This window comes from Prunus persica, chromosome G2 (genome assembly GCF_000346465.2).
Source record: "Prunus persica cultivar Lovell chromosome G2, Prunus_persica_NCBIv2, whole genome shotgun sequence".
Classification (NCBI taxonomy): Eukaryota; Viridiplantae; Streptophyta; class Magnoliopsida; order Rosales; family Rosaceae; genus Prunus; species Prunus persica.
The window spans coordinates 309,645-332,931 of record NC_034010.1 but is presented as its reverse complement, the minus strand read 5'-3'; the positions used below and the strand labels follow the sequence as shown (position 1 = coordinate 332,931).

General features: G+C 37.3%; 3 protein-coding genes and 1 long non-coding RNA gene across 4 annotated transcripts; 1 reads left to right on the top strand and 3 right to left on the bottom strand.

Annotated features, from left to right (window-relative positions):
- Positions 157–1,868, top strand: LOC109947457. The gene is made up of 2 exons (XR_002270190.1): positions 157–1,113; positions 1,487–1,868. It is a non-coding gene; the product is annotated as an uncharacterized LOC109947457 (long non-coding RNA).
- Positions 6,921–7,436, bottom strand: LOC18784580 (VQ motif-containing protein 25). Its single transcript, XM_007219733.1, has one exon. It carries the CDS (start codon positions 7,434–7,436, stop codon positions 6,921–6,923), a length of 516 nt encoding a protein of 171 aa, XP_007219795.1.
- Positions 10,947–11,499, bottom strand: LOC18786344. The gene has a single exon (XM_007220430.2). The coding sequence runs from the start codon at positions 11,401–11,403 to the stop codon at positions 11,113–11,115; it is 291 nt and encodes a 96-aa protein (XP_007220492.1). The 5' UTR covers positions 11,404–11,499; the 3' UTR covers positions 10,947–11,112.
- LOC18787033 (E3 ubiquitin-protein ligase RLIM) lies at positions 10,971–15,923 on the bottom strand. Its single transcript, XM_020557491.1, has 2 exons — positions 14,757–15,923; positions 10,971–12,998 (listed from the first exon to the last, which is right to left on the bottom strand). Exons 1-2 carry the CDS (start codon positions 15,496–15,498, stop codon positions 12,988–12,990), a joined length of 753 nt encoding a protein of 250 aa, XP_020413080.1. The 5' UTR covers positions 15,499–15,923; the 3' UTR covers positions 10,971–12,987.

The following is a 23,287-nucleotide window of genomic DNA, read 5'->3' as shown; positions in this document are numbered from 1 at the left end:
TTTCATCCCATTTTACATATCTATTTTATTTATTTATATTATATATTTAAATTTATTCATACGTATAACATGAGAGAGTTTCAGTTGAGGGCTCATCACATATTGTATTTCAGTTATTGAAATTGTCTAATTTTTAAATATTCTGTTAAAGATTATTTTTACAAAACTTCACTTGAATCAGAAATTATTTGACTACTCAATTAGATAGTTGTTATTGTAGTATTTTCTTGAAGCTGCTTTTATAAAATGAAGACTTGAAAAATAAGAAGATTTGGATTGTTAAAAAAGAAGAATGTTGAGGACCTTAAAGGGTGAGGGATCCCTCTAATTGACATTTTTGGGTTTGGTTACTTTTCGTACTAGATAAAGTTGTAATGGCATTTGTAGAAAAATGGAATGGAGGGCTGGCTTCTGCTTACTTTTCATTTTTCAATCTTCCAACCCAACTACCGAAAGCATGCATGGCATTTTGGCAATGCCATTTCGAGTGCTTAGCTATCTATCAACATCACCACTTCCACCTTCCACCTCGCAACCGTATCTGATGCTTGCTGCTGTTCTTGTTGGCACCATTCAAATCCATCGGCCACCCTATGTCATTTTATACTTCCAATTGTTTTATGATTTTCTATTCTTATTGGCTGTCAAAAGCTTTAGCCCATGTTGGTCCATGTTCCCCACATGTTCTTGTCTGTTGGAAGAAAATTAAACAAGGGGAGCTTGAGATTCAGGCCCAATAGAGGGGCTGAAATAGTAGAAAACCCAACCCTATAGATTCAAGCCCATTTGCTGCAATGATGTTCCTTCAAGCTGCTTCAGCGTTTTATCACCGAGTTAAGAGTTCCATTGTAGTACGAGTACTACAGTACTACTGCACTGCACTGCACTGCACCGCAAATCAAATTTGTACTACGTCTTAGAAGATGTGTACTAATGTACTTTTGCATCAGAAATATTAACTTTATATTATGTACGTACTGTGTATATAAAACACAACAGAAATGAGGTTGCAGCAGCACTACCTCCCTCTACTGCTAAACTAGTTAGTTTTACTTTAATGCTGTTATTGAACTATCAAACACGGCCTCCTCTGTCTCTCTATCTATGTTAAGAGTAAGCTTTGCAGTCTCTGTGTGTTTCTTATATCATATCTTTCATATGTTACTTTGATATGTTTTTCCTTTGTTAATTTATAAGCAGGGGCCATGTATATACAAAAATGGGGTGCCCATTTTTCATATCTTGGCACCAAAGTCACCACCCGACTATTGTTACCATCATCAATTCGTCCTCCAACAAGTCCGTTATCTTTATATGTAGACTATAACTCTGAGAATATGTGACAAAATGAACTACAATAAGATATAGTGCATATATAGTTAACAGACTTGTTTGAGGACGAATTGAAGATGTCAACAGTCTGGTGGTAACTTTGGTGCCAAGGTATAAACAATGCTCACCTCAAATTTGTTTTCTTTGTATACAGACTGCATATAATTAACAAAAGAAAGAAGATTATTATTCGATGAATTTCAATCCAGAAGTGGCAGAGTGGTTTGCAATCTGAGCTGAGATGGTATATAATCCAATATAACTGCATTTTGGAGTGGCACTCACTTGAAGGGAATTTGGTGGTAGAAATTAAATCAAAAGCTCTGATGTGACAGCAAATGACGTTGTTGATTGTGATCCACACTGGATGTCGAACTGGTCAATTGCTATATGTGGTGGTGTTGCTGCTCTCGGCAATCCACGCGTGTTCTTTTAATTTGCCTTCATTTTCCAATTGTAACTTTGTTCCTCTCGTGTATTGAGAAAATAATAATAATAAATCTTTATAGTGAAAAAGTAAATTCCAATCACAAAAACAACTCTGTTGTAATTAGCATCACAATACTGTAGAAACATTAACTTAATACACTCAAAAATGATTTAATAATCAACTGTGGGAAAATGATTTTGGCATTTTACCTCTCACACTCCTCTAGGCACCAACTTACAGACAGGCAAGAGTCCGATGATATGGGACTACAAGCAAAGCAAAGCAAGAACACTAGACATAGATTTGATACAGATTGGAAAGCAAACAAAGACGCTGCTGCTTCAACAAGCCAAGATACGTCACAGCCAACCCAAATCTGTCAAGAGACACGCCGCGGAGGGCAAGGGAGACCATCCTTATTTAGAATGCCAATCAAAGAGGATGAGAGCATGTCGACCCAAACAAAAGAGCGTGATTAGAGAGAAGAGAGGTTCTGTGGGATTTCCAAGGATGCATCATGCATGGGTAAGTCTCTCCCTTGGAATTATTTCATGTACTTTCTTAATTGAATAAGAGCATGTCTAATGCAAGGGAAGGGGAAAGGGCGTTAGGTGTTGTTTTAGCCCCTCAAAGTGGTACTATTCACAAAATTTAGCTTTTCAAATTTCTTGTGGTTCTAGTGGTGAGGGATTAGGGTTACAACTCAAAACTTGTTATTTTAATTTATTATTATTTTATTGATGATAAAAATCAAAGCCTAAGAAAAGTAACACATTAATTTATTTTTGGAAATGTAAAAAACAACTAAGGAGGAGGATTGAACCAAGAGTCATGAGGGAAAAAAGGGACCAGCAACTAACTGTTGGACCATTGCATTTGATAGAGCCACATGACAGCTCCTCAATGGTTGTTGAAGTCAGCTTTTACTGCTCTTTTTAAAATTATTAAAAAAAATAAAAGACAATGTGACCCTTATCTTGCTCGGGCCAGCAAGTGGGCAAAATCAGTCCCTCATCTTGCCTTTAGGCCAAACACATGCATTAGAAAGTGTTCCCCCTTCCCCCAAAACAATTTGAAGCCAAATTTGGACCTAGTCCAGGCCAGATAAGTCTCATTAGACATGCTCTAATGTTCCATCTTTTTCATTAACAGAATTAGGGGTTTATTGCATCAACACTTTTAGGGATTTTTGTAAAATGTTACCTGAATTTATACATAAATTTCAATTTGTCACCTTAAAGAAAAATTTAAGAGAAATGTTATCTTAATTTTTCAAAACTCATGATTTGTCATCTGACTTTAACACCATCCAATAGGGTATTTTAGTTTTTCCATTATGAAGAAAAAAAATAGAGAAAAAAGAGACCTCTCTCTCCCTTTCTCCCCCACCCCAATTGCACCAAACCCCAAAACACATTGCGCAAGAGACCTCCCCTCCCCCGCTTCTCTGAGCATGATAAGGAACCCATACTCCCACATATATGCCCACCCATGGCAAATTTTATAAGCTATGTAACCCATATACTCCCACAAATAAAGTTGCAGCTACTTATTGCATTTTATTCAAGAAAGCCAAGGATGAACTTGTTTGGTTTCTAAATTCTCTAAACCAATTGAAGAATCTATTATAATATAGAAGAAGCTAGATAAATAAAAAAATTAGCCCATCCCGATATAAATTTTTGGTTCCGCTCTTGTTTGGTTGGGTTGAGGGAATTTGTGTGTGGATGGTAGGTGTTCCATGGTAGAGAGAGAAGGAGGAAAGGGGGAATGAATTTCAAGGTAGGCGGGGTTGGTTGGAGCCCCCGGTGGTGCGTAGGGGATGGGGGAAGGTGAGATTTTTTATTTTTTATTTTTTCAATTTTAATTGTTTAAAAGTATACAATTTTTTTTAATTTTTTTATAATGATTCTTTCCATTTTTAAAATACCCTTGAAAATGGAAAGACTAAAATACCCTTAAAAATCAATGGAAAATTGGATGGTGTTTAAAGTCAAATGACAAAGCATGGAATTTGAAAAATTAAGGTAAGATTTTTCTTAAATTTTTCTTTAAGGTGACAAATTGAAACTGAGATATAAGTTCAGGTGACATTTCTACAAAAATCTCACACTTTTACTCTGGCTTTCAGACATAGAAAATAGTCGTCTTCAGTGTCTATCCAAGGACATAGAAAAATTTGTGGGAAACATGAAACAGAGAGTTTAAACCAAGTAATATGCCCACGCCCTTGCATCCGAATTCGAATCAGACTTTTTAAATAAATAAAAAATCTTTAATAATTTAAGTGAAAATTGAAATTCAAATAACACGAAATTTTTTGTTAAGATTCATATCACAATTGTTTTTTCTTTTTCTTTTTTGCCAAATTATTGACAAATCATTTTAGCCATTAGATACATCCAACAGCTGCCTAATATTAAAACAAGAAACCTCACTCCTAATTCTCTCTTCCCTTTATCTGCTTCCTTCATTGTCTTCCTCACCGGCCCACCACATCATTGATGCAAAACCTCCCAAGTTAAATTTGGAATATGGGATTTTGATCAAAAAATTAATATATAAAAAATTTGGAGTCTGGCTGAGCTTTGAATTGAGACAACATAAATGGGAAAGAATGAATTTCAACACTAAGCAAAGCTGCAAACTTGGGTGTTCGAAACTCAAACAAAAAAAACCACCATACACAAATTATTGATTTGTGTTTTCCACAAACAGTCACCAAATAGCCTATGAAGAAGATAGCAGAGAAGAAGATAAAGAGTGAAGAAGAGAAACATATTGGAAAGAGTATAAGAGAGAGAGATGGATACCTGGAGAAGAGTGAAGAAAATAACTATTGGAGAAGATAGCAGAGAAGAACCCTAGGGAGAAGAAGATAAAAATAGTGTCTGATTTTTCACATAGAACATGTGTTCTTTTTTTCCTAGCCTTATAATTAATCGTGTATTATCTAAACCGGGGTGTGTGGATTGTATTAGTTAGTCAGGTTTAAAAAGTATTAAAAGCCCAAACTGTTTAAAATAGTTAGATAATTAAATAATACAAGTTGACACCAAACAATTGACATGAATTATTTACTTATATACAAAGTCTAATACGGTGTACCAAACGAGCCCTTAATGTACTATGTTGATATCAAATATCAATTAGGCCCTCCCAGAAGAGTCTAAGAGGTCGTTTGGCACGGCGGACTGTCATGAACTGGACTAAATCCTGGGACTGTCTCGGATTAGCTCGGATTGGCCTAAGCTGGATTAAGTACTGACCTACGTTTGGTGTTGGGTCGGACTAAGAAGCTGGATTGTAAAAATAGTGAAGACCTATGTTTGGAGTTGTGTCGGACTAAAAATAATTATTTTAATATTTAATTTTAATTAATAAAATTCTAATATTTAATTTTAATTAAGGCTTTTTTTACCTAAAAATAAATAAAAAGAAAACAAATAAGTAAGTATGTGGTAGTTTATTATCTTATCTCTGGTCAAACAAACAATTAAACCACGCACTTCAAACTATATTATCTTTTTTTTTTCTTCTTTTCTTTCTTCCTCTTCTCCCCATTGACTTTTCTTCTTCTTCCTTATCTCTGCCCGTTTCTTTCTTCCTCCTTTCTTATTCCTTCCAAAGCCTCTTTTTTTTTTTTTTTTTCTTTCTTCCTTTCCAGGCCGTTCCTTCTATTTCTTTTTTTCTTTCTATTCTTTCCTCTCTTTTCTTCTTCCTTCATTCCTTTTCACTCTCTCTTCATGCTGCACCCCAACTTTTAAGATAGCCATATCCACTTCTGGATATGTGGTGGCTGCAAACACTCACCCCTCTCTCTTTCTGGTTCCACTAATTAATGGTTGTGGTGGTTTAATTAGGTGATGATGGTTGTTGAACTGAGTATGTGGTGGCTGTTTATGGGTGGTGATGATGCTTTGTTTGACTGATTGGGTGGTGATGATGGTTCGATTGGGTCTCTGGCAGCTGGTTATGGGTTTGATGGTGGTGGTCTGACAGAGATGGCGAAGAGAGATGGTTCTGGGTTTTGCGGGTGGCTGTGGTGGCGAAGAGAGATGGGTCTGTGTGTGGCTTGCGGGTGGTGGTCATGAGGGAGAACAAATTCGGGGGAGAAGAGGGAGAGCTGGGCATTGCCAGAGTCTGTCGATTGGGTCTGTGGTGGTGGTGTTTTGATTCAAGGCGTAAGGAAATCCAGCCGGACTCGTGTGTTCAAAATAGCGATGGTGCTATTTTGCGAACTGCATTTGGGGCTCACTGAATTAGACATGCGAGTCCGGTTATTTTTTCACTGTTGGACTATGCAGTCTCATTTAAGTTAATCTCATTCCTTACCAAACATGGGTTTTAAGTGTTATTTAACACAATCCAGTCCAGTGAGGCATAGTGAGGCCTACCAAACATGCCCTAAGAGACTCAGACGCAGACCACTTGAGGAAGTGACCGGACCCAAATGATTGGTAGGACATAATCAACCTTCCCTTAAACCGCTCAAGTCTAAACAAGGAGAAGGAAGGTCGTCCATGCACAAACAAAATAAAGAAAGGATTATGGGCCAGTATGCCATCCCATGGGTCTCACCCTCGGAGACCCCAAAAGTGTCAGAAACAGGACTCATAATTTAGGGAACACATTCGCTCTAACCCACTTGACTAAGTTCATGTCCACAAAACTTATATGATATTATCCAGTTTGAAACAAATATTCTTCTTGTTGGATCAGAATTAAAACTAAGGAGGACCCTCCTCACAAATCCCAATTTACCCTCCACTTTTAAAAAGATATTAAAAAATGCAATTCCCAATTTACCCCATCCTAGTTCCACCACAGTAAAAAGAAGCCTACACGCTAATATACATGGGAACAGATCACATGATCATCGCATTGGTCTTGAAATGGAGCTGATCTAAAGAAAAATAAACTAGAAGAATACATGCAGAAAGTTTGCAAATTAAGTACTATAATTAATTGCAACTGCCCAACACAAAAACGAAAGTAAGAAATAAACAATGAGCATATAACTACATAGTCTCCTTGCTTATCTAACATGAAGCAGGTGACTAAAAGAGAGATGTTCTCAGAAGAGAGAGAGAGAGAGAGAGAGAGAGAGAGAGAGATCCTGAGCGAGAATATTCTTAACCAGAATATATGAATGGTACTACTGATCATGCATCTCCAAATGCATCCAAGGGGATGGAGCGGAAGAGCTCGATGAATGAAGAGAAGGAAATTCACTACTTAAATCTTCAATAAAGCCATCCAAATCTGAGAAACCATCCAAGAAACTATTTATCTTCTCTGGATGATGATCACCTGATGATGATCTCCACGTGTAGTTTTGTATTTCCTCCTTTACACTCCGATCTCCATCATTTTGCAATTCCAATTTTTTCTTGCTTGGTGATGAATAAGTAGAACATCTTATTGTTTTCTTCCTACTACCATTTACTACTTCCGGTGCTGCCGCAGGTTTTCCAGTGAGATTCTGCACCAGTTCCCGAAAGTTGGCCACATCTGTCTTTATGATTTCAGGTGCAAATACGTGGATTATGCGAATCTTTGGCTTGCCCGCCGTCTTCGATATTTTATGTGAATCATTGTGCATGCCCAGTTTAGAAGAAGATGAACTTGGATTACATGATGAGTACTGTGGTTTCTTCATCATCTTCTCCATGGAGTCAACTATAAGAGATCTGGTGTTTAAGTTTGTGTGGGGAAGTGGTTAGCTAGATAGCTATTTTGTGTGGGAACAAAGCTAGACAGTATGGGGGTTTTGTAGATAGAAGAAATATATTGATACGAGGGAAGGGAAGTACTGTTCAAGAAATTGCAGGTTTAATTGAAGGCAAACCATAGCAAAGGTGTCCTTCGGAAGCAAAGATTAGATACAAGCTAAATATTACGTACCCAAGTCAATGAACTACCACAAGACCAATTTATTAGGCCCTGCCAGCATATATAATCACTTTTTAAAAATTTTCAACATTACACGCGTCCATTCAAGCATATATAATTACTTTTTAATTAGCTTAGTCTATTCGTTACTTCTTTTTTTAATGTTAAAAAATTCAAAATTCTAATTCCACCTATACCTCATTGATAAAAAAAAAAATAAAAAAAGTTCATTGGGCCTTCATTTGGTTATAATTGAAATTATTATGTCAACATAATGACCAAACTAAACCGATCCTTGATTTCCACACACATATATATTATGCGTATCCGATTTTGTGCAGAAAGTCATGTCTTTTTTAAAGATAAAATCGTTGAGAAAACCTCATTTCTAAATTTTGATACAATCTATTATAACATGGTTAATTGTTTTGGGGTGTAGAATCATCATCAGTTTAGAGCTTACACTTAAGGTTTCTAGTCTCGGATTAAAATCCAAAATTTCAAAGTTCTTTATCCATTGCCCATTGCTCCTCAATGCCATTTGATTTGAAGACTCTGTTCATGACAGGAGAAAAAAAAAAACAAGGCATGCAGTGTACCACATGAGGGTACAATGATGGTCTGGCATGCAATATTGTTGATATGCAATGCATAATGCACGTGACGTGAGTGCAAACGCTCATATTGTTGCAGATTGCAGTTGGGTGAACTTATTACAACTGTGTTGTACTTCTACTACTACGCACTAGTGCTGCTGCTGCAACAATTCAACTTTGTGCAGTGCTGTGCAGCAACAAGACGACCCATTCTTGGAGTTGGTGTCACGTGGTCATGGCACTGGCAAGATGGCCCCCTCCCTGTGAAAGATATGTTGCCGATCATCATTTGCCTCAACTTCACTTGCGGTTTTGTTTGTCCCCACCACCACCACCACCACCACCACCAGCAGTGCCCAATTTGTGCTTCCAAACCAAAAATAAATAAATAAACCAATTTATCTTAACCTCCTTGTCTAGTTCATTGTGGTGGTTAATCAATTTTCATCACACATATTATTATGGAATTTAAATGATAATTTAGAAAATAAACGGTTCTTTTAATTAAGTAAACTTTGCGGTTTAATACGCAAGTGGGTTACCATATTTTAAGGTCAAGCTCAAGGGTTTGCTGTGGGATGGTGAGGTTTATGGTACTCGCAAGCCAAAAAGTGTTTGCTCTATCCCAATTTATTTTGGACAATACTTAGGTACACGTGTTGGTGTACCTTCTTATCTACTTCGTTGTGGTTAATCAATCTTCATCACATATACATCATGGTCTTTAAATGATAATTTAGAAAATAAACGGTTCCGATTATAACTTTTGCAATGACAAAATTTTGTGAGTCATAACAAAGTGGACAATTGAAGTGAACAGTGAACCTAAGTATTTTTCATTTATTCTTAAGTGCCTTTTGGTATTATCATATACATGGTTGCTTCATTAAAGAAGTTGCTAGATGATGAATAATATTTCTTTCTAGGTCAAACATGCTTTCTAAATCAAATATATTAATAATTATCATTACAATATTAATTCCAAGTTTCATCATCAAGGAAAGGAGTAATGTAATCCCTGAAAGATATTATTAAATTTGGTACATTTGAAAAATATGAAGTATATTTACAATATCAGCATATGTATGATTATGTATCAATTCGAATCATTATTATGTGTGTGTATTTGATGTGAATAAAAAAGAGTGTTACAATTATTGGAATACATTCTCTATATACTATATAGGAAAAGTATTATTGGACCACCTTATACAGGAAAGTGTTACATTATTTATTCGAATCACCTAGCTAAATATATATATATAGGGGTGGAGCAGGTGTCGTGCACCAACCCAGAATAATTGGATTAATCCAGTTAGCAAATAGAATGTCTATTCTTCCTTTCTTTTCTTTTTTAAATCTGACCTTTGGAAGAGAAAAAAAATACATCTTTAATGACACAATAATTTACTCTTTTTTTTTTCTCTTCTAAAATTGCTCAATCAATTTATCACTTACAGAAGGCCTATGCTTTTCAATTTCGTTGAAACTGATCTGTATGTTTGTTAAACAAATAAAATGCACGCTTGGCGGAAATTGACATTCCATTTTAAAATTGATTTTTTCATTCGGGCTAGTTTTGGATCACCATATTCTTTAACGGTCTTTGAGTCGATAACATCAACTACCTTAACCTTGTGAGGTTTGACATTCTTCAATAATTGATGTTCCTGGCTTGGCCTGATTTTAAGAGAAACACTTGTACGAAACAACAATTTTGTGTTTGTTTGAGGTAAAAAGCCAAAGCTGAGCAAGCAAAATATAGGGCTGCCTTGTGGCAATCAAAATACACTTCTAGCAAATAGAGGTGGCGTCACTCTATTACCTACCTCTCTTATTTTTCTTTTTTTCTTCGTAAAGTGATTATTGCATTTTAAAGCCTTTAACTATTTTGTAACCGAAAAAAAAAGAAGAAAAAGCCTTTAACTATTTCCTGCAGATAAATCCCAGCCATACAGTCCTTGTTGGCATAACACGTGTGATGATCAAACAGAGGGCCTCTTTGTCAGCAATTCCTTTCCTTGTAAACTAGCTGCTGCTGCTCAAGGAGTGTACTTTGACTCCTTAAACATCTCCTCCAATTGAAGATCCAATAATTTTTTAATTAAAGATAGTTTACGTTGTTAACCGTGAAAATATGTTTGGTCATTTGGAAATTGGAACACATATATGTAATCAAACTGGTTTGCTGGGGCTACAACTAGAAGCCTTTGACTATTTCCTGCAGATAAATCCCAGCCATACATTGTGAGGAAGAAGGTTGTAGAAGGATCTGGAATTTAAATGTGAAGCGGAGATAACACTATCTTCAATCAATCACGACATGTCATATGTGACAACTTTTTCACGTGGTAGTTTGTGATTGGTCAAGTTTTTCTGTGATTTTAGGCTCATGAACGCCTGCTAGAAGATGTTTGTAATGCAGTTTGACTTTCCTATTGTTTTTGAGTTGGATGTTCTCTTCGCATGATATCAGAAATATCAAGTTATTTAAATATTGATCCTATCCTAACAGAGAACTCTCTGCATTGTGAGAACAAACCTAAAAAGCGGTACGAAGTTGAAGAGAGTAAAAAATTACTAAGGTAAGTTGTTTCAATCTATTTCAAGAGTTTTTGTTTTTGGGCAGGTGATTGGCATTTTTTCAAACTCATAAAAAAAAAAAAAAAAAGTGCTAAACACTGAGCAAACCATGAATTTAAATTGGCAAACGCTTATTGTATCAAAATGCTATTGTCAATAATACTGAATACATATTTAATCAAAGAACAAATGAATCTCTCAAACTCACAAACATATATATTTAAGCAAACATATTAACAATCTTGTACAAAAATCCAAATGGAATATGCATGCTGATTAGGAGTATCGAGGCGTTGCATTTTCCTGGCTAGGAGGAGACTGCAAATTATCCCTTGAATAATTTGATGAAGGAGAGAGCTCACCGCCGGCGGGTAAGTCGGCAAGAGCAGCAAGTATCCGACGGATGCTTACAGAGCGAGCTGGTTTGAAGCTATGTGATCTCCTGGTGGTTTTGGAGAAGATGTTTGATGAGTTGGAAAGGATGAGATATACCAAACCCTGAATCAGTATGAACATGGCTACCTTCACCAAGACATCTGCTATGCTGCTTTCCATAATCGTCATCATCCTTAATTATCTGTTTCAGACAAGCTTGTTTTGATTTGGCTGGAGGAGGAATTTGGCAAGTGATGAATGAATTTGGATTTAAAACTATGTACGACAGATGGTATTTATAGAATTTCCATGAGAAGAGAAGCATGCGGATTTGATTATGGAAAGCGCCAACCTCTTTGACTTGCCCTCACAATCTAGAACTTGTGCTGACGTGGTTTTTATCATGTTGACCATGTTGGAGTAGTTGAAAAGTAAAGCAACTAATCTCGACGGTCTTCCTAAGTCCCAAGCCAGCACCGTAATCAAAGGAGGAGCAGAGAGACTGGGTCAGTTTTTGCATCATCGTAATCAAGATGACGTGTCACGATAAATAAAATAAATCACATAAAAGACATAATAAGTTACGCGATGAGTGATGCAAGATAGCAATGAATGAAAGACAAGCGAAAGTAGCTAATAGTTTGCATGTTAGAGGAAGCAAGCACTACTCATCATCACCTAATCCGCGTCAATAAAATAACTCCTGAATGGATTGTACGCATGGCGACTTTATGTGTGTGTTTGTTAGTTTGATTAGGATGTGTTTGTTTGATAATAGTTATAATAAGAGATCAAAAGCAGCACGTGATTAAAGAATCTGGGTATTATTACTTTACGCGTCTTTGATGACATCTATGACATGGGAACAGACGTATGGCGGTTATGGAGATTGCTTGTGCAGCCCCAAATGGAGATGATGATGATGATCTCCACCGGCTACTGCCTGTTTCCAGAAGAATAATTGAAGTGTGGAAGATTGGCTAATTGCTTCCACGGCTCTCAGAAGTCGTAACTCACAAGTTAGGGACAGCTTAGCAGCATTTCTCTCTTTCACGCACTTGAAAAGTTAATGGTCAATCCAAATATTCATGTTAAAACTTTTCAACAATCCTTTTATTGACCTAAAACATACTAGGACAGGCTGCCTCACTCTGTTCAAACACCATCCCTTCCCACCCCAAAAATACAGATTTACAAAGAAAAAATAATAAAAGAGCTGAGAGCGTGATCAGTTACAGTACATAACAGTCGATGAGATAATCTTTCAATTAAAACCTAATCATGTCAGAACTGGCACCAAAACCTGTTATTTGGATTATGAAACGAAGCTGCGTTCCTGGGTGGATAAGCCGGTAAGGAATGTGAACTGCTACTTTTCAGATCCAGAACACACATCACCACAGGTAACAAACTCCCCTTGTTAAAGAGAATGATGGAAATAAGCGACATCACAGAACAGTAGTCAGATCAAAGGTTGACCGATTCAAGGAACAAACGAGGTTAAAACAACTTTGCGGCATCACAAACCAAAAAGGCAGACAAGCCTTCCATTTATTAACTGAAATTGAAGACTAAAAAGGTATACACATACTTTAACCCCAGCTCTGTAAAGGAGAGAAGGGAGGGGATAATGCACGATTATCACATATGATCAGGGTGCTGACTAGTTGACCTAGACCAAGGAAAAGGTAAACAGGAAAAAGTAGCACAACCATCCTCTGCAGATTTACACTTCAATTTTATGGTGACACTCAAGTTTCCTCAAAACAGATCTAACTACAAATTTCCTGCAATCAAATATTGAAAGAGATATATTAGTAAAATCTATAAAGCCTTGCTCTTGGATATTTGGCATTTAAAAATTGATTACAAGGTAAGAATTAGCCAGGTGACATGGCATTGTGACCTTCACTCTGGCCATCATGGTTTAAGCATTGGCCATGCCAAAGCAAGAACAGACATTTGCAACTTTGGCCCCAAAGAATGCCCAGGAAGATGATTTCATTGTCATGTTTTAGTCTTAAGTAACTACTACAAAAAAGAAAGAAAACAACGAGAAGAGTTTGCCCCAACTCAAGGCTGCAGTGGCGGGAACCTTCAAATTGGTACATAAGGCAATTTATGTTATCTTGAATAATCATATTAATCCCTGTATGTCCGGTTATAAAATACTAATCCCAGTACAACTTCAATATAAATAAACCCATGAACCATAACGATGGGTATGAAATTGTTGGATTTAAAGAGAATAGCTAGATGCGTTGGAGGAAAAATGGACAAGACAGGCATATTTTAAAGTGAAATAAGATTTACCCATCCAGCACTTATGGTTTGAATTTATACCATAACATGGATTTAGTAAACCCTTGAAGCAAGACCTTTATAAATGCCCAATGGATAAGTGCCAACTTCTTAGTTGATCAAGCCTCCTAGCAAAGTAACAGGAGCCTATAACTCACGTTCAGCCTCAGCAAGAATTGAGAGGTGTATGGAGTGGGGGATGCTACAAGCCAATTATGGCCGGTAATCACAGGACAGGTCCTGGGCCTCCACATTGATGAACCATTTAAGCTAATGCTCACAAGTTTGAACCATGATCAATTGGGCATGAAATTGCTGTCAAAGATAAAGATGGGGCATCTGGGAAACACCTAGAAGGAGAACAACCCCCGAGCCACCCCCATTAAACACTGACAATGCACAAAAATGGGAACTCGCAAAAAGTTGATATCACCGAAGCATAATCTCTGGTATGATCTAAAGGACAGAACCCATAAAAATGTTATCCATACCACAGCAAAATAAGTAGGCTACCTATACTCTCATGTAGAAAGGGGATCAAGGACTTCTTTCAACCCACACATGTAACTATTCACTCTTGGACTTTAAGCTACAACTCGGTAGATCCAGCATCAAAATCAACTCTTGTCTAGTTTGACTCATAGCTTTACATACACCAGTGAATGTTAATTATTTAAAGGCCAGAGTCTCTTGCTAATTTTATGCAAGAATTTCAAAATTGTATAGAAAATTTTGGAGGAAACTCTTAGAAACTACCTAAAACATGAATAATGTTTGTCACTGATATGAGTATGAGCCTCTTTGGCAGCCAACCAACTACCAAGTGCTCACTAAAATTCTTCATTTGGGATATCATTCCTAGTGAAAACCAGGAAGAGCTATTTAAACAGGATAGCACACAGCATAGCTGTAGAAGACAAATCAAGTTTTATTGTGAAAACCAAGAAGAAAATAAAAGGTATTCCTGTTTATTTTGGATTAAAAAACACAAAACTCCGGAGGCTAAGACTTCTCTGAAGTGTTAATTACAACTACAAGATAAGCTCATGTTTGGCAAAAGCTTCAATACCATAGATTTGTTTGGTTAGTGAACTCCTAATAGCATTCAAAGAAACACAGAATTTCAACCTAACTCAGAGGACATGCGAGGGGTTGTTAATATGAGCAGCACACAAAAAATGCAATCCAAACAAGGCACTGCAATTGATAGAAATTACGACAATGGGAATGAAAAGAAAACGAACCGTTGAAAGATGAGTCGGCATTGGCATTGGCATTGACATTGGGGGAGGCAGCGGCAGCCATTTCTCCTGGGTTGGCCATTTGCCTTCCACTGGCAGCAATGTAGCTGAGGCGGAGACTGCCCCCATGGGATCCATATTCCATGAACCAATCGTACTGATCGTCGTCGTCGTCGAAGGGCAAGGGGGTGTTTTGGTTTTGGTGTCGTAGGTGTGGTTGGTGAGTGTCGGTGGGGAGCTGGAAACGGCAGAGGGGGCAAGAGCTGTGGGAAGAGAGCCAGGGGAGAATGCAGTGGGGATGGTAGAGATGGTTGCAAGGGAGCTGCTTGGCGTCGACGGAGTGAAGGAATGGGTCCTTACAAACGGCGCAGAGGAGAAGGGGGTCGAGATCGAGCATGGAGGAGGTGATCTTGAGAGTAGGGATGGCGTCGACGGAGGCCTTGGAGGCAGGCAGAGAAGAAGGGGGGACGGCGGCGGTGGGTGAAGGGAGGCGGTCGTCGTGGTTGATGGGGTGGGTGGAGAGGTGGTGGATGAGGCGGTGGAGGAATGGGCTGTTGAGCAAGAAGTTGTCTTGTGAGTTGTGCTGATGGTCAGAAAAAGAAGAAGAAGAAGAAGACGAAGAATCCATGAGCTCCAAGAGATCGCTGAAGCAGTGAGGGCAGAGCAGAGTCTCCTGGGCAGAACAAGGCACCAGGCTCACGCTCATGTCGCATTCGTGGCACCAGAACGTCTGATGATCACCCATTTCTTTATTTTTTTTTAATTGATGGAGATTATCGTTGGCAGTGCAGAGGGGAAGGGGAAGGGGAAAGGGGGAAGGGGAGGCGGCCAGTCCCAGCAACCAGTAGGACTAGTCAGGAGGAGGGAGGACTTGCATCTTGTTTTGGATTTGGGGATTAATGCCATCGAGGGCATTCTGGTCATTATGCTTTTTCAATCTCTGTCTCTATCTGAGATGAGATGAGCAAGCAGCAATGAGACTCAAGACTGATTTGGTGGATGATGGGTAAAATAGTGAGAGTGAGTGATCCTCCCACCCCACTCTCTCTCTCTCTCTCTCTCTCTCTCTCTCTCTCTCTGTTTCTCTGTCCTTGCAGTGAAGGAGCCTCAAGTTCAACCACACGTACTTACTGGAAACACGTTGATGTGTTGTCACTCGCACCTCTGGCAAGTCAGATCTCCCCCTTTCACCCCTATTCCTTCCATTGCATATTTCTTAATTGTTAAGCTATTACAATATATAAATATTTTTTTATCTTTCTTTAATTGAACTCCAACCAAAATACAAATTTCTACTTTCTTTTTGGTGGAGGACGTGATGACCAATTCACCATTTTTGTACCCATCAAACTACCTAAACACTCATTTCTACTTGGGCTAATGTCTACCTTTTTACTTTTGACAACAACAACAACAAAAATGTATACATTTTTACATTTTAAATACATATAGTCAAGTTATGGGTTTAAAAAGCATTCAATATTGACTTCTGGCAGACATTTCGGAAATTTGTCCTTTAAAAAAAAGTTTAATTCCTAAAAAAAAAAAATGAGAATGGTTATTAGCAATCATCTAGGCTATGTTTGATTCACAAATATGATTTGATGGGAAATAATTTTCTATGTATTTTTTGAAGGGATGAGAATGCTTATTTGCAAGGGTATATGCGGTTAAACACCTATAAGCTCCTTGTGTTTTCTCATATTTGTTAAAGCAAAGAAAGAAACCAGAAAATACCACTTTATTTTATTTTTCATGTTTTAATTGTTAGAAATAAAGTTTTCCAATTATACCATGTTAGATATATAAAGAAAAAAAAACCAACAATCTTTGTTGTTGGATAACATTGTTGGTTCCTATGTTTTAGGAAATCAATTGGGTTTTACCTATTCAATAGGTGTGTACTAGTTGTGGGAGAAGTCTATTAGTATTAGTAGTAGTGGGATGTTTAGTTGTTCCTTTATTGTATGAGTTAGTTGCTTTGTATGTGTTATTTAAGTTGTGTTTCAGTCAATGAAAACTCACTTCAGTTCAACATAGCTTTCTATCTCTTATTATTCGAGTTCTCTAAATTTTTCAACATCTGGTATCAGAGTCCCCACTGGGTCTGACTTAAATTCTCCAAAAAGAGCGGCTTTCTTGACTTACAGCAGCAAGGACTGATGGCATTCGACAAGTTTGAAGAGAACTACGTTCAACCAACCATACCTCATTTCGATGGTCATTATGACCATTGGAGCATGTTAATGGAGAATTTTCTGAGATCCAAAGAGTATTGGAGTCTCATTGAAACTGGAATTGTAGAACCAGCAGAGGGAGCATTGTTGATGGAGGTGCAACAGAAGAGGCTTGATGAACATAACTTCAAGGACCTCAAAGTGAAAAACTATCGGTTCCTGGCAATTGATCGATCCATTTTGGACACTATTCTCTAGAAGGACACTTCCAAGCAGATATGGGAGTCTATGAAGAAAAATAATCAAGGTTCCACTAAGGTGAATCGTGTAAAGCTTCAAGCATTTTGGAGAGATTTTGAAACTCTTAACATGAAACGAGAAGATTCTATTGTTGAATACTTCTCGAAGACAATGGCAATTGCAAGTAAGATGCAACTTCACGGTGACAAGATGGATGATGTCACAATCATTGAAAAAATTATGTGTTCAATGTCGCCAAAGTTTAACTACGTTGTTTGTGCAATTGAGGAAGCAAACGACATTGAAACAATGTCAATTGAGGAATTTCATAGTTCATTGTTGGTGCATGAGCAGAAACTTAAAAGTCAAAATACTACAATAGAGGAGATAGCTTTAAAAAGCTCCACTAGCAATGAATCCTCATCATGGAAAGGCTCGGGTCATGGTCGAGGTAGAGGTCGAGCAAGAAGAAGAGGGAGAAGTCCTCATGATTCTGGCGGTAGAGGAAATCATGATTCCGACGGCAGAGGAAATTCTGATTCTAGAGGTAGAGGCAGAGGTCAATACAAACAACAAAGACATCATAAGTCAAAACTCGACAAATTACAGATTGAGTGCTATAGGTGTGGTAGGTACTGTCACTATCGCTCTGAATGCTACATTAACATGTCTAAAGAAAGGGGCGAGACATCAAAATTTGAACAAAGAGATGAATAAATTCTTTTTATTGCTTGCGATACAAAGGAGGAATCCCATTCCAATTGATGGTATATTGACTTAGGATGTAGCAATCGTATGTGTGGGAGTAATTCTGATTTTCATCATTTAGATGAATCCTTTCATACTACTGTGAAGTTTGGTGATTATTCTGTGATTTCAGTGATGGAAAAAGTGATATCCAAATCAAAGCATAGGATAACTCCCTTCAAACAATTTCTAATGTGTATTATGCTCTTACCTTAAAAACCAATTTGCTTAGCATTGGCTAGCTGCAAGAGAAGGGCTATGTGATCACCATCAAAGAAGGCACTTGTGAGATCAGTGATCTAAGAAGAGGAATGGTTCCTCAAGTGAAGATGAAAAAGAATCGATTGTTTCCCTTGCCAATCCAAAAATATGTTCAAACTTGCCTTATTATCATGGTTGAAAATATGATGTGGCTTTGGCATTTTCGATATGTTCATCTCAATTTCAATGGTTTGAAGACGTTGCACAAGAAGAATATGGTGACTAGTCTCCCAGAAATTGATTCTCTTTCTCAAATTTGTGAAGAATGTGTGATCGGAAAGCAGCATCGTGAGTCCTTTCCAAAAGGAAAAGCTTGGAGAGCTTAGCAACCTTTAGAGCCGGTTCATTCCGACATATGTGGACCTATAAATCCTGTATCGAATGGAAAAAAGAAGAAGAGGTATTTCATACATTTATTGATGACTATAGCTGAAAGATGTGGGTATATTTCTTGCAAGAAAAATCAGAAGCATTTTCAACATTCAAAAGCTTCAAAGCTCTTGTTGAGCATGATGCGGGCAAACTTATTAAAGTGCTTCGAACAGATCGTGGTGGAGAGTTCAACTCACAAGAGTTTGTTGACTTTTGTGATATCAATGGCATTCAAAGATAGCTCACAAAATGGTGTAAGTGAGAGGAAGAACACAAAAGTCCATTGGTGTCAAGTGGGTCTACAAAACAAAGTTCAATGAAAATGGAGAAGTTGATAAGTACAAAGCACACATAGTTGCAGAAGGCTACAAGCAAGAATATGGTGTTGACTATAAGGAAGTCTTTGCTCTAGTTGTGAAACTTGATACCATTCGTTTGGTCTTTTCACTTGCTACACAAAATGCTCGGCCTATCTTCCAGTTAGATGTGAAGTCTGCCTTTCTACTTGGAGATTTGCAGGAGCATGTATATGTAGACCAACCCCCTAGTTATGTGAAGCAATGGCATGAAAATAACTCGAGCTTGGTACAGTCATATAGATGCTTATTTTTTTAGAAAGGGCTTTCAAGAATGCCCATATGAGCATACACTATTTATAAATATTGGAGATAGGGGAAGATACTTATTGTATACTTATGTATAGATGATTTGATATACACAGGAAACCATGAGGCCATGTTTGATGATTTTAAACATTCTATGATGAATGAATTTGACATGTCACATTTAGGACTGATGCATTACTTTCTTGGCATTGAAGTGGTACAATTTACTAGAGGAATTTTTATTTCACAAAAAAAAAATATGTCCAGGGTGTTTTGGACAAGTTTGAAATGTAGAATTGCAACTATGCTAGTACTCCAACTGAGCTGGGCTTGAAGCTGACTAAGAATCGTAGAGGAAAGAAAGTTGATGGTACGTTTTTCAAGCAAATTGTTGGTAGCCGGTATATGGAAAGTCCAATCAAGTCTCACATTATGGCTTCAAAATGGATATTCAAATATTTACAAGGGACTAAGGAGTATGGTAGTTTTTACAAGAAAGTGAAGAGTTGTAATTTGCTGGGTTACACTGACAGTGATTATGCAGGTGTTCCAGATGACAGTAAAAGTACATCATGCTATGTGTTTAGGATGGGGACATGAGCAGTGTCATGGTCTTCAAAGAAGCAACAAATTGTTAGTTTAGCAATTAAAGTTGGGAAGAATCTTGTTCTACATGGAAGAACTAAGCATATCCATGTGAGATTTCATTTTTTGCATGATCTTTGCAAAGATTGAATCATTGACTTGAATTATTGCAAAAGTGAAGATCAGATTGCAGACATTATGACCAAGCCCCTCAAGTTATATGTGTTTGAGAAGTTGAGGAAATTTTTAGGAGTGTGTTTCGGGAAGGATCTTCCTTAATGGTGAAGTAACAGCAACAAAGTTACTTGGAGACTCTTTCTAAATTGAAGTTTGAAGAACATTCAGTTTAAGGGAGAGTGTTAGAAATTATTTATGTTATTTGTTATTCAATAATTGTTGGTTCCTATGTTTTAGAAAATCAGTTAGGTTTTACCTATTCAATAGGGTTTTTCTAGTTGTGGGAGAAGTCTGTTAGTATTAGTAGTAGTGGGATGTTTAGTTGTTCCTTTATTATATGAGTCAGTTGCTTTGTATGTGTTATTTAAGCTATGTTTCAGTCAATGAAAATTCACTTCAGTTCAACATAGCTTTCTATCTGGTGTTATTCGAGATCTCTAAATTTTCCAACAAGAGAAAAGGCATAAATTAAAATTTTTTTTTAAAAAAAAACAGAGAGAGAAGGAAATGAGAGAGAGAGAGAGAGAGAGAGAGAGAGAGAGAGAGAGAATAATGAACCCGGAGAGAGTAAGAAAGAAAGTTGAATTATTTTTTTAATAACTGGGACCGAGTTTTTGAGTGTTTTTATTTTTTAAGATTTAATCCATTGAATGAATCCAACGGCTACAATAAATTTGTCTCTCACAGGTCCTCAAAAAGAGGACCTCAGGTTAGCAGCACTGCCCAAAAGGGGATGGTGGGTTTCATTTTCCCCCTATTTTCCTTTGTTCCAGTAAAAATTATGTTGAATTATTTGGAGGTTATTTTTATTTATTAGAATTGTTATAAAAAAAATATATTTAGAAGGGTCATTTGGGGAAGATGATATGATAGGAAAATAGTAGAGGTAAAACAAGTTCGTAGAATTTTTCAGGGAATTTTTGGGAACTCGAATGTATTTTTAGCAAAGTTTTGAATTTTATAAAAATAGAAAATGTAGTTTTAAAACATGACGAGCTCATAGCTACCCAACTAGCGTTGATGAAGCAAATTAGACAATGGAGAGGCGCTTACATCATGTTGACAAAGCACCAAAATGGCATTATATTGACACCTAAAGCTCACACTACATGACTCGCTCTTGGACACTGGATGCACGCGTCAACCCACGAAGTTGTCTAACCCTACACATTACCCTTATGCCCTTATCTGTCGACCTAACATTATCAACAAATTTGGACTAGCAACCCTACATAACATTTCGTTTCTCACCAAGGAGCAAGGTATTCTTCAAAAAATTTCTCCGACTTTTGATGCAATTTTTTATTTTTTATTAGAGAAAGGCACTGGATTGCATTAATAATTCAGACCTAAAGGCTGTCAGCCACAAAGACTAATACAAATACAAATAAATAAAGTAATTAACTTCTAATTACTTTATCAAGTTAGGTGAGTTGAATATTACATGATGCGTGAGAGGTAAGTAAACAATCTCGTTAGTCCACTTTTAAACATGAATCTAGATAAAGCTAATAGTTATTTTTAGTCAGAATGAAAATGTATTGTAAGATGAAAAATACACTACGTTAATTACACAAAAAACTCAAAACATGTACTTAGTCAAGTTAGTTAGAGCGCATGTGCTCCCCATTCTGCACCCGAGTTCGGATCCTTCATCTTATAATTTAGATTAAATTAAAATAGAGTATCGCTTATTATTATTAATTTTTTTTTAAAAGAAAAAAAAAGTAAGCTCAAAACAACAAGCCCAAGAAAGCAACACAAATAGGCCAAAGGCCCACCCCAAAGGCAATTAAATGCCACAAGCAAACATGAAGTCCAATCCAAACCTAAAGTATGGATTTTCTCAAACTCTAGCATAAGCATGAGTCATTCTATAATGAGGGTTCTTAAGTGAGATCTTATTTTTTAATCGTTGAATTAAGTTAATTAATTTAATCTCTGATCCCCTTTCTCCTTGCTGACAACCGACTGCGAGGAAGCTAAGGGGGGGAGATGGCCACTGCCTCTTCTCCCATCCACCCATCTTCCCCTTCCTCTCCTCATCTCCCTTTCTTTTTCGCCCATATTTTCCTTTCCTCTTATCCATTCTTCTCCTCCCCTTCCCCTCTCCAGATAGTCTAGATCTGTTTGAATCTAGGTCTGTTTGTCTGCTTGTCTGTTTGTTTTGTTTGGTTGTTTTTGCAGTGTTCTAGGTGACTGGTGTTGTCTTTGTCTCGGCGGCGGCGACAGTAGTGATGCTAGATTGTGTCTCTCATTGGGAAAGTTGTGATACCTAGTGGTTGATGTTTTGTCTTTGTTTTAATAGCGGCGGCAGCAGCGACGTTGGTCGTAGTTGTTGGGATGTAATGCTCTTCTTTACTCTGCGCCGACCGAAGAACTATGCTTAGTCATAGGAGGTTTTCTTTGTCATGTTTTGAGTTGAAGTGGAGTGCTTCTCATGGGTCTTTTTACTGTTGTTTCTGTGTTCGGCCTCCGTGTTCTCTCCTGGTTTTTGCTATGGTATGACTTACAGTTTGTATGGGTGTCAAAGGACTTTGATTTTGCTCATAGAAGGCTTCTTTTGACAATTGGGATGTTCTGCGGGCTATGCATTCTGTAGAGTATTGGCGTTGTGCGACACTAGTCCTGTCGTCCTCCTAATTAGTGGGGAGACATTGATGTACGCGGTCAGCGGGGTAAAAGATCACCAGACCTCTCCTGTGGGTTTACTACTTGGGGTTTCTACGATCCTCTCATGTGGGTCTATTGTGTTGGTCTCTAATTGCGATTCTCGTCGGAGATCTTTGTGTTAGGTTTTGTTTTTGACTTGTTCTTTTATTCTAATGGTCCAAAGTGACATGAATTGAATTCTCTTGTTAGTCCATGACATGTGTGGTACTCTTTCATTCCTTGGGATTTGTCCCATGAGCAGTGGTGGACTTAGAATTTTTTTAGCGGAGGTGCAAAATTGATTAATTATGAAAAATGGTTTTTCGGAATAATCATTTTCTCAAGATAATTTTTGGCGGCTTTTATTCCTTACACATCAAATAAGAAAACTTGATTTTATGGGATTTTAGTATGAAGTATATATTGACTTAATGAGCCATCATTTTTAGCCTAAATCATATTTTGCACTAAAACCGATTTTTCATATTTTGATTTGGTAGGAATTTGATTTTCTAGTATTTTTATTTGAATCCAAATGAGGAAACTTAAGTAAATGGAGTAATATAAAAATAAATTAAAATAAAAGAACAAAGACATTTACTTAAATGTTGAAAATAGAAATAAGGTAATCTGTACACGAATTGAGTAAAGGACTTGCGCCTTAATGGATCCAAGGTTGTCCTAGAAAGGTTTTAACGGGACCGCTGTATCATGTCGC